This window comes from Pelecanus crispus, chromosome 3 (assembly GCF_030463565.1).
Source record: "Pelecanus crispus isolate bPelCri1 chromosome 3, bPelCri1.pri, whole genome shotgun sequence".
NCBI classification, from domain to species: Eukaryota; Metazoa; Chordata; class Aves; order Pelecaniformes; family Pelecanidae; genus Pelecanus; species Pelecanus crispus.
In genome coordinates this window covers 77,002,244-77,013,301 of record NC_134645.1, presented here as the reverse complement: position 1 = coordinate 77,013,301, position 11,058 = coordinate 77,002,244, and the positions used below count along the sequence as shown (strand labels likewise).

Here is an 11,058-nt window from a genome sequence, read left to right as displayed (position 1 = left end):
CAGCTCCTGTTTCCCGCCGACCCGCGCCCTGCTCCCCAGCGCTCAGCAAAGCACCCCCGCATGCCTTACGTTTGCGAGGAACACCCTCGCCCCCCTGACCAGCTGCAGCTAGGGCTGGACCCAGCGGGAGCCCCGCCGCTTCCACGCCGGTTCCCCAGCACACAAAGCCTCGGCGGGAAACGCGGCTTTTTTTAAACCTCGGCGCTTTAAACACGCCTCCGCCCCGCTGCCTTGCGCTCGCCACTCCAAACCCCGTTTTTACTGCCGGGGGGGGGTGCGTTGCCGCCGAGCCTTCCCCGCAAGCGACGGCCCCTTTGGCGGGGGCGGTGGGCGGTGCGCCCGCCCCGAGCTGCGGGCCCGGCCCCCGGGGCGTCCCCAACCCCGCGCAGGTGAGGGCCGGGCCGGGCCGGGCGGAGGCGGGGGTCCGGCCGCGCCGCACCGCATCCGCGCTGCGCTGCAGGAAGCGCCGCCCGCGCCCCTTCCTCCTCCTCCTCCTCCTCCTCCTCCTCCTCCTCCTCCTCCTCCTCCTCCTCCTCCCGCCTCCTCCCCCCGCCTCCCCGCGGCGGCGGCGGCTCGGCCATGCAGCAGCACTTCTCCCTGGCCGACTGCGACGTGATGGGCTTCGACCTGGACCACACGCTCTGCCGGTACCACCTCCCGCAGACCGCACGGGTGAGTGCGGGCGGGCCCGGCACGGCCTGGCTTGGCCCGGCACGGCACGGCTTGGCCCGGCCCGGCCTGGGAGCCGTGGGCCGGGGGCCCCCCGCTCCGCTCCGCTCCGCTCCGCCCCGCTCGCCGCCGCCTGCCCAAGCGAAAGGGGAAGCGCGGGGCGGCGTGGGGGGGCGCGGGGGCCGGGACCCCCGAGCCGGCTGGCTCCGGTACCCCTAGGGAAGCCTAAAAAGAGAGGAGAAACACAAGTGCAGTGTCTCGCCGGCCGCTTCCTCAGCAGGCCTCTGCCCGAGCAAAGGGGACAGCCATGTCTTCTTCCTTGAAAATGGTGCTTCTTGAGAGCTTTCCGAACTGTAGCGGCGCTGAGAAAAAGGTAGACACCCCCCCCCCCCCCCCCCCCCCCCGCCTCCACCTCCTCCAAATCTGGAGGTGCTGCAGGCGGAGCTGGAAGCCCGCAGCACTCTCGATAGGCGACCTTTGCAAACTTTCTGGTGCTTAAAATAACACGCCGAGCTTAAGGGCACTCAGCATCTCTGACTTTGCCCTGTTGTCCCTTACGGAGAGGTACTGCTGTCATGTGCTGTGCCTTCCCACCCTTGACGCTTTTTTTTCCGCCCCCCCACCCCCCCGGACTGGCACATTTTAAGCTCTCTGATAATCTTTCATTGACTCGTCCTTCTGTGTTGATGTCAGGACTTTGCCACGGAGCTATCTTGTGTCCTGGATGCTCATGGTGTGCCCCTCTCCCCTTTTATTTGCCTCCGTTCACCGACCGTACATTTTGCACTGCATGGGACTCCTACGCTAATTGCAAGATCCTTCAGAATTTGGTATAGAAACAAATGTTTATGAGGTGTTCCATTTATAAATATGTATGGTTCAGTGCGTCCTGTGTTGAAAAATTTCATTGCTTCCTTCGGCTGTGAGTGAGTTTCTGTAGAGAGGCATCTTTCTTACAAAAAAGGGTTCAAGAGTAGCAAGTTATAAAATGTACATGCTCTTAAGTTCCTGCTGGAAACTACACAAGTCTAGACTTACCTTCCATGTTCTTTCTGTTATGCCACACACATTATAACTTGCACAGGCACATTCTTCCTGGTAAGAATTTTGTCCAGTGAAGGCAGACATTAGACAACTGATAAGTAAAAGATTTAAAAAAAAAAAATCGACCAATGAACAAGTAGAGAAAAAAAATATTTACTAAACTTAGTTCACTCTTATCTTCTCACAGCATGCAGAGACAGACTGATGCATGCCCACTGCATGCATCCTTATCTATTGGAAATAAAAAATACTTAAGAATGCTGACAGGCACAGCTGAAGACGCACTTAGTACTTACTCTTTCTGTGTTGACCTTCATATTAGTCTTTCTCAGACATCATTCATATTTCATTCCAAGAGCAGCTTTTGTAATTAAGAAAAAAAGGCCAGGGAACAGCTTTAATGAAAGAATCATGAGAAAAAAGGAGCAATTACTATTTTTGTATGGTCTTTAAGGACCTGGCAGCATCTATGTGGATCTTCTTGTACAACTTCACCAGGACATTACATTAATAAATCACTGACTGGTATATCAGGCTTTACTAGTGTTCTTTCTGAACTTAATAACAATTTACTTAGTAGTTGCCCGTGTCCTTCAAAATATGTTCCTTTGGATAAAGTGTCCCCCAAGGGTAGTTGTTTATTGGTTCAGAACCTCTTGTTGAGTCTCAGTAACTGTGACACTTAAAATTTAAAATCAAAAAAAGACTGGGGAGGGGAGAGTAGTGACTAGTCTTAGGTACTTACCATCTTGGTTTCCCAACAGTCTTGATGCATGGGGACAGTAAGGTAGAATGCTGTAAACTTGGTTATGCTGGACACATGGCACCAGAACTGTTGTGTGAGCATCTTGAGCTGTTTTCCAGCCATGGCAAAAACACCCTCAGGCACTATTTCCCAGTAGGGGAGGCAGTGGGGCAGGGTCCCTAGGTCCCTGGTTTGATTTTGCGTAGGAGGCACTAACACTCCCATCTTGCCACTTTCCAGGGAAGCAGTATCTTTGGTCTCACTTAATCAATATAATTAATGCTTTTTTTTTTTTTTTTTTCCCCATTTGTAGTTAATATATGATAGTTTTGCCCAGTATCTGGTAACGGAGAAGGGTTATGACAAAGACTTGCTGACTCTAGCTCCAGACAGCTTAGACTTCTGGTGAGTACTTTGAAAATAACAGAAACTTTCTTCATAACTTCCCTTATGCTGTAGCTTTTACAAAGCTTGGAAACTAGTTTCTCTTATTAGGCGGTTGTTGTTATGATTGTCAAGCCCAATAGATAAATCCAAAATTACAGTTTTAAATACTTGTTTGAACAAGTATTTGTCATGAGGTACTTCTAACATGGTATTTTGAAGAGAGAACTGAGCATCCAAGCTTGCTTTGTCTGTGCTTCTAGCTGTCTAGACACAAGCCTTTTAGTCTGACTTACTCTCTTAGTTTATATATCTCCTTTTTCTTCTACCTTCAATTCAACTGGTAAATCCAGGAACCATCAGAATTTAGTAATTTTTATCTTGACAGGAGCATTCTTGCTTGTGTGAGGCAGAATAATCCCAACAGCCTTCTGAGGAACTGAGGAAAGTTGATGTGCCAGCAGGTAGCCCTTGGGTGGCATGTCAGGCAGAAAGCTGCGATGCAAAAGGCTGAAATGAAAGTTGCTGCTCTGAGCTCAGTGGTCTCTGAGCAGGAGCTTGAATGTGAATCTTTGATCTTCCAACTTTAATAGGTGGTTATCTGGGCCAAGGGGGTGGGGGCTTGAAGGCCATGTAATTGCTAAATTTTTTAGGAGAAACACAGCGTTGTGGTGGGTTTTTTTTTTGGGGGGGGGGGGGGGTAGGGGTTAGGTAATGCATGTATTATTGTGAGAATGGTTTTGATCAGTTGTTGTTACAGTTCAGGATTTGACTGGACAGTTTCCAACCAGATTGATTTCAACTTTCGTATGACAAGCAATGTATCTGTATTTTTCATATTTTGAGGCCTCTGATGGATGAAATCCTTTGTTAAGATCTAGCTATCTCAGCCTCAGTCCCTTATTGGAGCTGGGGGGTCATTAACGTGGACCTGCAAGCCTGCAGTTCTTGTAGCCAGCACGTCGGTGCTACTCACCCAGATGTCATTCATGAAAGGCTGGGGTCTGCTTGCTGCCTTTGTGGTGTATCTTTTCTTCCTTTGGGTACCTTATAGCAGAGGATGAAGGTGGCATTACTTTCTCAGTCTTGTTTATTCATTATTATCCTAGCCACTGAACTCTGAATTAATTTTTCAAACAACCTAAGCGAGCATAGATTCAATTACCTGTAAGGTACAGATTTACTAGGAGAGTTAGCAGCTCTTGTTGGATGTCTGTCCTACGCTGTCAACTCTTCACCTTGTTAGCCCTGCCTAGCATGGCAATGCTTCTGCTTCACGTGATCCTTGGATATTCAGTTGCCTCATTTTGATGTTCTACCCCTTTCTCCTTTATTACTAGACTGATAGCACAAGTTATTAATAAGTAGGGGACTCTCCAGCAAGAAAAAAAATGTATTTCTTTAACAGAAGTGTCTTAAATATCACATTTCTTAGTTGTATATGTTTGGACCTTAATCCTCCAACCTTATCTATATGAATAGTCACTGAACTCACTGAACAATGGAACTGGATTTATTTAGTAGGAATTTGCTATGTAAGTGAAATCCAGTCCTCATTGTAGTAATATGTATTTGCATATATAGAGCATTGTTCAAACATGGAAGTATTTGAAGGGTTGTGACTATGCTGCTTTTGTGTAGCATCACATGCATGTATACCTTCTGTAACTGCATTTCACTGTTCTGATCTATAACAAGGCATTCCTCTGAAAGCATTAATTGTTTGTTTCTTCCTTAAAATAAAATTATTCTTAGTTGTAAAGGCTTGGTGTTGGACATTGAAGAAGGAAACTTCCTGAAACTTGCAGAAGATGGAACAGTTTTAAGGTAATATCAACAATAAGTTTATCTTGTTAAACAAACACAAAAAATTTATCCTCTTTCTGAAAGCCATCTCTCAGTTTTATTAAATACTTAAAATCCTAATTTCAGCATACACTCATTTATTAGATGTAAAAGTTTAAATACTCCCTGGTAATGTGGTGCTCAGTTTCTCTTAATGTTACATATGCTGGTTTTCATAATATTTCCATGATAGCTGCTAGTAAAGAATATCTCATTTTTAATAAACATCTAAGACTCTGAGGGTATACTGATCTTGAAAGTAAATTCACTTTTTCAGTGGCTACCAGTGTACTCTTTGTGCAGTTCTGCTAAGGTCCAGGTTAAGGTTTTACTTTGAATTGTGATTAACCTGACTCAGAGTCAGTGCTAATGACTAATGCTAACAACAAGAGCACTATTATCTTTGTACCATACGCATTCAAAATTCTGCAGGCTTACAACGTATAATTTAAATAGCCTGAGGTAAATTAAACACAGAAATTGACACATTTGCTTTCAAAATTCTGGGTTTTTTTCTCTTAGAAGCTATATTTTGCCTTCAGTCATCATTTCAGTACATCCTTAGTTCCTCTTTCCCTCTTTTTTTTTTTTTTCTTTAAACGTAGAAGACTTCTATTTTGAATCACAAATCTGAAAAGTAATATATCTAAGGTATGTCAATCCCAGTCCTGTTTCCCCCTTATTTTTTTCCAAAATGAAAAACTGTGTAATTCAGTACTCAAGATAGACTCTACTTTTTTTTTCCTGATAGCATGTGGGAGAAGATTGAAGATGCTAGGGAAAATCAGATCTCACAGATCTCTGCTATGTATCCCAAAATTCATTTGGTACCATGAATTTTGGAGTGCTAAATGCAGAATTCAAGACTGGAGGGTATGCCACAGTAAAGGGAAGAGCGGTACAAGATTACTTCTCCTAGCATTGCCTGCATTTGCTTTAAAACTGGAGTCTGTGTGTTCTTTTGGGGCCCAATTTGGTGGTCAAGCTAGTTGATTTTTAATTCCTGAAAAAGCTTATGCGTACTTCTGTGTTACACAGCTGCTTGCAGGGCTCAAACTAGCACTATTCCACAGTTCTGCCCTGCACTCTGTGAATGTTACCAGGCTTCAGAATGATGTATAGGCTTTCTGCACTGTGTTTTATTGTGCAGCGTATATTGATAGTTCAAGTATAGCGAGTGTCCTCACACAATTGAGAACATTCGAGCAATACAGAGTGATTGTGTTAGCAGGTGAGGCACAGTAGCCGTGCCCCCAGCCAACCAAACCTCTGTGTAGTAGGGCTTTTATCGAGGACTGTAATGTATATGATAAAAGCTTAGGTCCTGGGAAACGTCTAAGTTATAAAGAGAGTTACTTCTGATCAACTTGCATGCACCTCCTCAGTATGCAATTGCAATGCATTATTGTGCAGGAGGAGTAGTTTAGCTGTTTTCAACCTTTTTCTGTTTTTGGTTTGTTGTTTTTTTTTTTTTTTTTTTTTTTTTAATATAAATAACTTAATGCATCAAATAGGGCAAGCCATGGTACAAAGAGCATGACATCCGAAGAGCTCCTGGCGACGTATGGAAGGAGGGAGTGGAAGCATTTTAATACAGTCAGTGGAATGGTTTCCCGCTCAGGTAGCTATACCTTAGCATGTCCTCTTCTTTGAAATTGCTCTGGCTCCTTCAGTGAATTATTGGAATAGGTAAATGTTTTGCGGGAGAGTTAGTTTTTTGTATTTTCAACTTCTAATACTGGAGTTCAACTTAAATTTAGGTCACCAGTGGCAAGTAAGCTGACATTATAGGCGTGTTTTGGTTATAGAGATGGGCACATTGTTCCTTGATGAAGTAGACTGAGATTACCTGCCTGTCTCATTTAGGACACATTTGGCACATCTTAAATTTTTCTTAATTGTTGACTCATTACCATCAGTGCTGTTACTGGAAGCCTAGGTGCAGGTGCAAAGAACAGAGTGGATCTGTTAAAAATCTCCTGCTGCAGTTGAAGTTTCTTAGTTTTAAGATGGAAGTCACTTTGAAGGCACTGTGGCTAGGTTTGTGTTCTTGCTCTGTGCTTCCTCTCCATTTTACTTTGATCTTGTCAATTGCGAGTAATACACATAAAGTTCTCAGTTAAGTTGCATTGTCCTATGTAACGAAGAGATTTTCCTTGAGATTTTGCTGACATAAACTTGCTGTGATGCTTATTCTAAACTGCAGGTAATCGTTTGCAACAGGGTAGAAGAGAAAGGTTTCCTTTGGTCATATAATAAATGTGCCTTTCTTATTCATTGAAAAGTGCACTTGGTCTCTCTTGTGAATGTTAATCCCTGCTTTGCTGAGTTGTCTCTTAGGTATATTAAGGAATTGCACAGACAAGATCATGAATACAAAAAAACCCACTCACCAGTTAAGTCATTTCACTCCTGGGAAAGAGTTGCTGAACACAACCTTGGTCTGGCGGGACCTTTGGACCCTCCTGATTTTGTTCTGTTTTGGGGGCTTACGCAATAATGTGGGCATGCTTCCCCATGGGCTAAGGTGCTGTCTGCAGCATGTGTGTGCGAAGGACGAGACTATGTGTAAGACCTGTCCAAATGTTTCCAAAACAACTTCTCAAACCTTTTCTTTTTGTTTCCACTGCTAGGGAAATAGATATTTTGGAAGAGTTGAGTGATACTGTCCTGACTCTTAAAACTCATCGTTTCCCCCATCTCTTCCACCTTAACTTTTAGAAACTTAACATGTTTTTTTAAAATGTCACTGACCTGATATAGGTGAACAACTTTCAGTTGCCAATTATGAGAATCAGGAGTGGGAATAAAGGCTAACAAAGACTGGGAAGCAGATAATGCTTATTACCAGTAAAATCCAAATAGGAGCTTATACTATTATTTAAATGTATTTTTTTATTTGTGATTAAAACATACAATAAGGATTTAAAAAAAAGTAGAAATTTTTTTATTATTTTTTTCCAGCTAAATACTATTTGTATGATAATTATTTTGACCTGCCAGGAGCTCTCTTGTGTGCAAGGGTTGTGGACAGCTTAGACCAGGTAAGAACTGGATTGTTTGAAATTAAGTATTGCATTATCTTTCTCTTCCCCCACCACACTTCTTGCTTGCATGCATTATTAAATGCATACAAATAGTGTATTGAGCAACATGAAGGTCTTTAGCTTTTTTTCTTGTTTGGACTTTTTCATGTCAGACTTAGTGTATTAAAGTTGTCTCCAAAGCTAATTGCGAGCTACATGGCATGTTCAAAATAAATGTACTTCCACAAGAGGGCACAAATAATTAGGATACGAATAGAAACGCACTGTTTTCTCAGGTTTACTCTGTGATATGCAGAATATAGTTCTTAAAATCTCCTTTAATTATGCTTGATGATACTTGAATTAAATCTAATGTAAGTCTTCTGAATAACACGGTTTGCTAATTTGCAAGGTGTTAATGAGTTGAAAGCTTAATTCCATCCTTTTTTAAACTTGTTTTTGTCTTAAATGTATTGATCGGTGTACACAGATGTAAATACACCTCTAAAATAGTAACCTTTTTTTTCTCTGCTAAACAATAAGTTAAGTTCTCAAGGCAGAAAATACAACTGCTTGAACCTTTTTGACTGCTTTTTAAATAGAATGTCGAAATCCTACCCTTGAAATTCGATGCTATTGATTTGGTTGTGTTTGTGTGTGTGGCTTGAATCTGTAACTTGTGTGCAGCTGGGTGCAGGAGAGGGTTCTCTCGTACAGTAAGTGTATTGGTGTCAAAAGAGTACTGATCCAATCTTCTGGCTAAAGGTGCTGAAGTGCTGCAGCACTGAAAACTGCAAATACAAAACTTTGTCTGCAGAGTGAAATTCAGAGCTGCGACATGGGTATCTGGGATCCCTTTGGGTATCAGCTGATGATGTTTTAGCCTCAACTCCAAAATAGCATGCTGAGCAGATTGCTGCCTAAGTCCAAGTGCTGCATGAAGAGTTAGCTAAAGCTAGCTTATCAGGAAGCACTGAGGACAGGTGCACCATAAGACTCTTAATTTTGTGCCTGATTAATCTCCTTCCTTTACTGTTTGCAGCTTAGAAAACTCTCTCAGATGTGACATCTGTATTGGTTTACTCCGTTTTATATTTAATTTAGACTTTGCACAAATCACCTATTTATTGCGAGAAAGCATGTTACAGCATGTGCGTAATAAGTTTGCACATTCAGTTACCAGTTCGCAAGCTGGAACACTGACCCTGGATCAGTGCTGTCTTCAGCCAGAGAGAATTAAACCTGTGCAATATTCTCTAGAGAGCTACCGGAAGTGGGTCATGCATCCTCTTTGTCAGCTAGCAGCTCTTGAATATTTTACTGGGTGTTGGCCCAGTTTCAACAGGAGGGCCACAGTAATTCCCTGGAATGTTACCATCAACTAGATGAGAAAGATGCAAAACGGGAGGTAGTAGGCTCTCCAGCCCTCATGCCTGCAACATGCTGCATCCTGAGGGTTTAGAAACCATCACATTTTCTTCCTCCACATTTCTGAAAGGAAGTAGAGGCTTCTGTTACCTGTGCTGGGAACCTGTTTAGTAAGGGCTATTCTTTTATCATTGTCAGAAAACATTCTAGGATCAGGAATGCTTCCTTTTGGAAACAGATGGGAGAACCGCTGGGTTTGGATTCAAAATGGGTTTAGACATGAGTTGGATGCTGGGCTGCTCTACACTGTTAAGAATGAATCTGGTTTTGCTGTGTCCAGAGCCAGAACTCTTATGTATTTTCAGACAAAGCAGAGGAGCTTCTTAATGTTTTGGATCTTTGCGTTGAAGCTCTACACAAAATACTTCTTTGTCTGATGCTTCAGCTAATGAAATCACATTTGATAATCACTGCCAAAATCTTGATGGACTGCATGGGTATGCACACCGTTTTCTCTCTGCTTTCTGAGAAGCCGTCTGTTTTCTTGGACGTCTCATATGCAACAGCTGTAGATTTGCAAGGAATTAGTTTGACAGTTATTTTAGTCTTCTCTGAGGTCAAATGTTTTGAAGGAAGTGTACCCACTTTTAAACTAGTATCCATCTGTCCTTAAAACAGCACTCTGAGGAACTGTTAGCTCATTGCACTGATGTTTTTTTAAAAGAACCAAACAAAAATCCCCAAAACTCCAAACTAAGGAGCAAGTTGGCCATGTGGAGTGTGAGGGGAGTGGACAGTTGAGTCTGTCTGTCCCAAGGTTAGTGCTAGCACAGGCTAGTGCCATCGCCGCTAGACAGATGGGTGCTCCCCAGCATCTGCTGAACACAGCTTTGAATCATGACCTTGGTTAGCAGCTAACTGAAATTTGATATATATGAAAGCTTTTCTCTCTGTTAGTCCTTTTATGTACTTCTGTGGTGGTTTGCTGTAGGGATAGATTACAAAGTTGAGCTGTGTAGAGCTAGTGGATGTTAAGCAGCAGGCTGCCATCGTGCTTGTCAGTTGTGCACAAAAGGCCTTGTTTGTGTCACTTGCTCGTTGTGAAATTAAGGGCGGACTATTCTTCTGGAAGCCTCCATGGCAAATTAAGCCTGAAATAGCAGTGTACTTCCGTGCATATAAACTACATGCTTTTGGTTGGTGATGTTAAGGTTGGTTGGGTTTTTTTTTTTCCAGTTTCTGAATGTCTCCCTCTCTAGAAAATGCTTTATTCTTACAAAATGGGTTGTTATTCAGGTATCAGTGCAGTTGTCAGGACACAGAGGGCAATGCCATGAAATCTGTGAACAGTTGCATTGAAATTTATCCTAGTGTAGGCGTGGAAAGCCTGTAACAACACTACATGGTACTTTCCACAGCGTTAAAACTCAAAGAAACCATACCACCTGCTTTGCTGCTGCCTGGTACCTTGTAGTTGTGGGCACCTCTTACAGGCTCCGTAGCTAATCCTCTGCTCTTCAATATTGGCTGGCTGTGTAATTGCCTCTGTGTTGAATTCGGCGCTCCTAAAATCGGTGGAGTTTGGGAGTGCTGTGGGGCTCAGCTGGTTGAGAAGCCTTTCCTCTCCCTCGGTGAGATGCTGAAAGGGCGGCTGAGGTCAGCTGGAGCTCTTCCGCGCCTGGGCGACTTTGCGGGAGCGGCGAGCGGCTGTTCGCAAGCGCAGATCCCCTTCCCTTGCAGATCCCCTTCCATCGCTTGCCCTTCTGCCAGCGGCGCGCTTTGGCAGTCTTCAGAGTACAACGTAACGCAGTGCTGCTCAGCCTGGCTTCGGGACGAGTGTTTCGTACGGTGTTTGGGGTGGAGTTGTTGGCAGAAGGGTATTACCTCTAAATTATAGTGAAGGGTTTTGCCAGTTCTGAGGGTGGAAGGTGATAAGAGTACCAGGCTGTAGATAATGTCAACCTGCTAATTAAGTAC

The 11,058-nt window shown here is 43.5% G+C and overlaps 1 protein-coding gene across 1 annotated transcript in view; it reads left to right on the top strand.

Annotated features, from left to right (window-relative positions):
• The first annotated feature begins 579 nt into the window (after window positions 1-579).
• NT5DC1 (5'-nucleotidase domain containing 1) overlaps window positions 580-11,058 on the top strand; it is a 152,167-nt gene continuing 141,688 nt past the window's right edge. Inside the window, exons 1-6 of the mRNA XM_075708187.1 lie at window positions 580-672; window positions 2,772-2,863; window positions 4,598-4,669; window positions 6,202-6,308; window positions 7,652-7,731; window positions 10,103-10,105. Of these exons, the coding sequence (XP_075564302.1) occupies window positions 580-672; window positions 2,772-2,863; window positions 4,598-4,669; window positions 6,202-6,308; window positions 7,652-7,731; window positions 10,103-10,105 (447 nt within the window). The remainder of the gene's footprint in view (window positions 673-2,771; window positions 2,864-4,597; window positions 4,670-6,201; window positions 6,309-7,651; window positions 7,732-10,102; window positions 10,106-11,058) is intronic.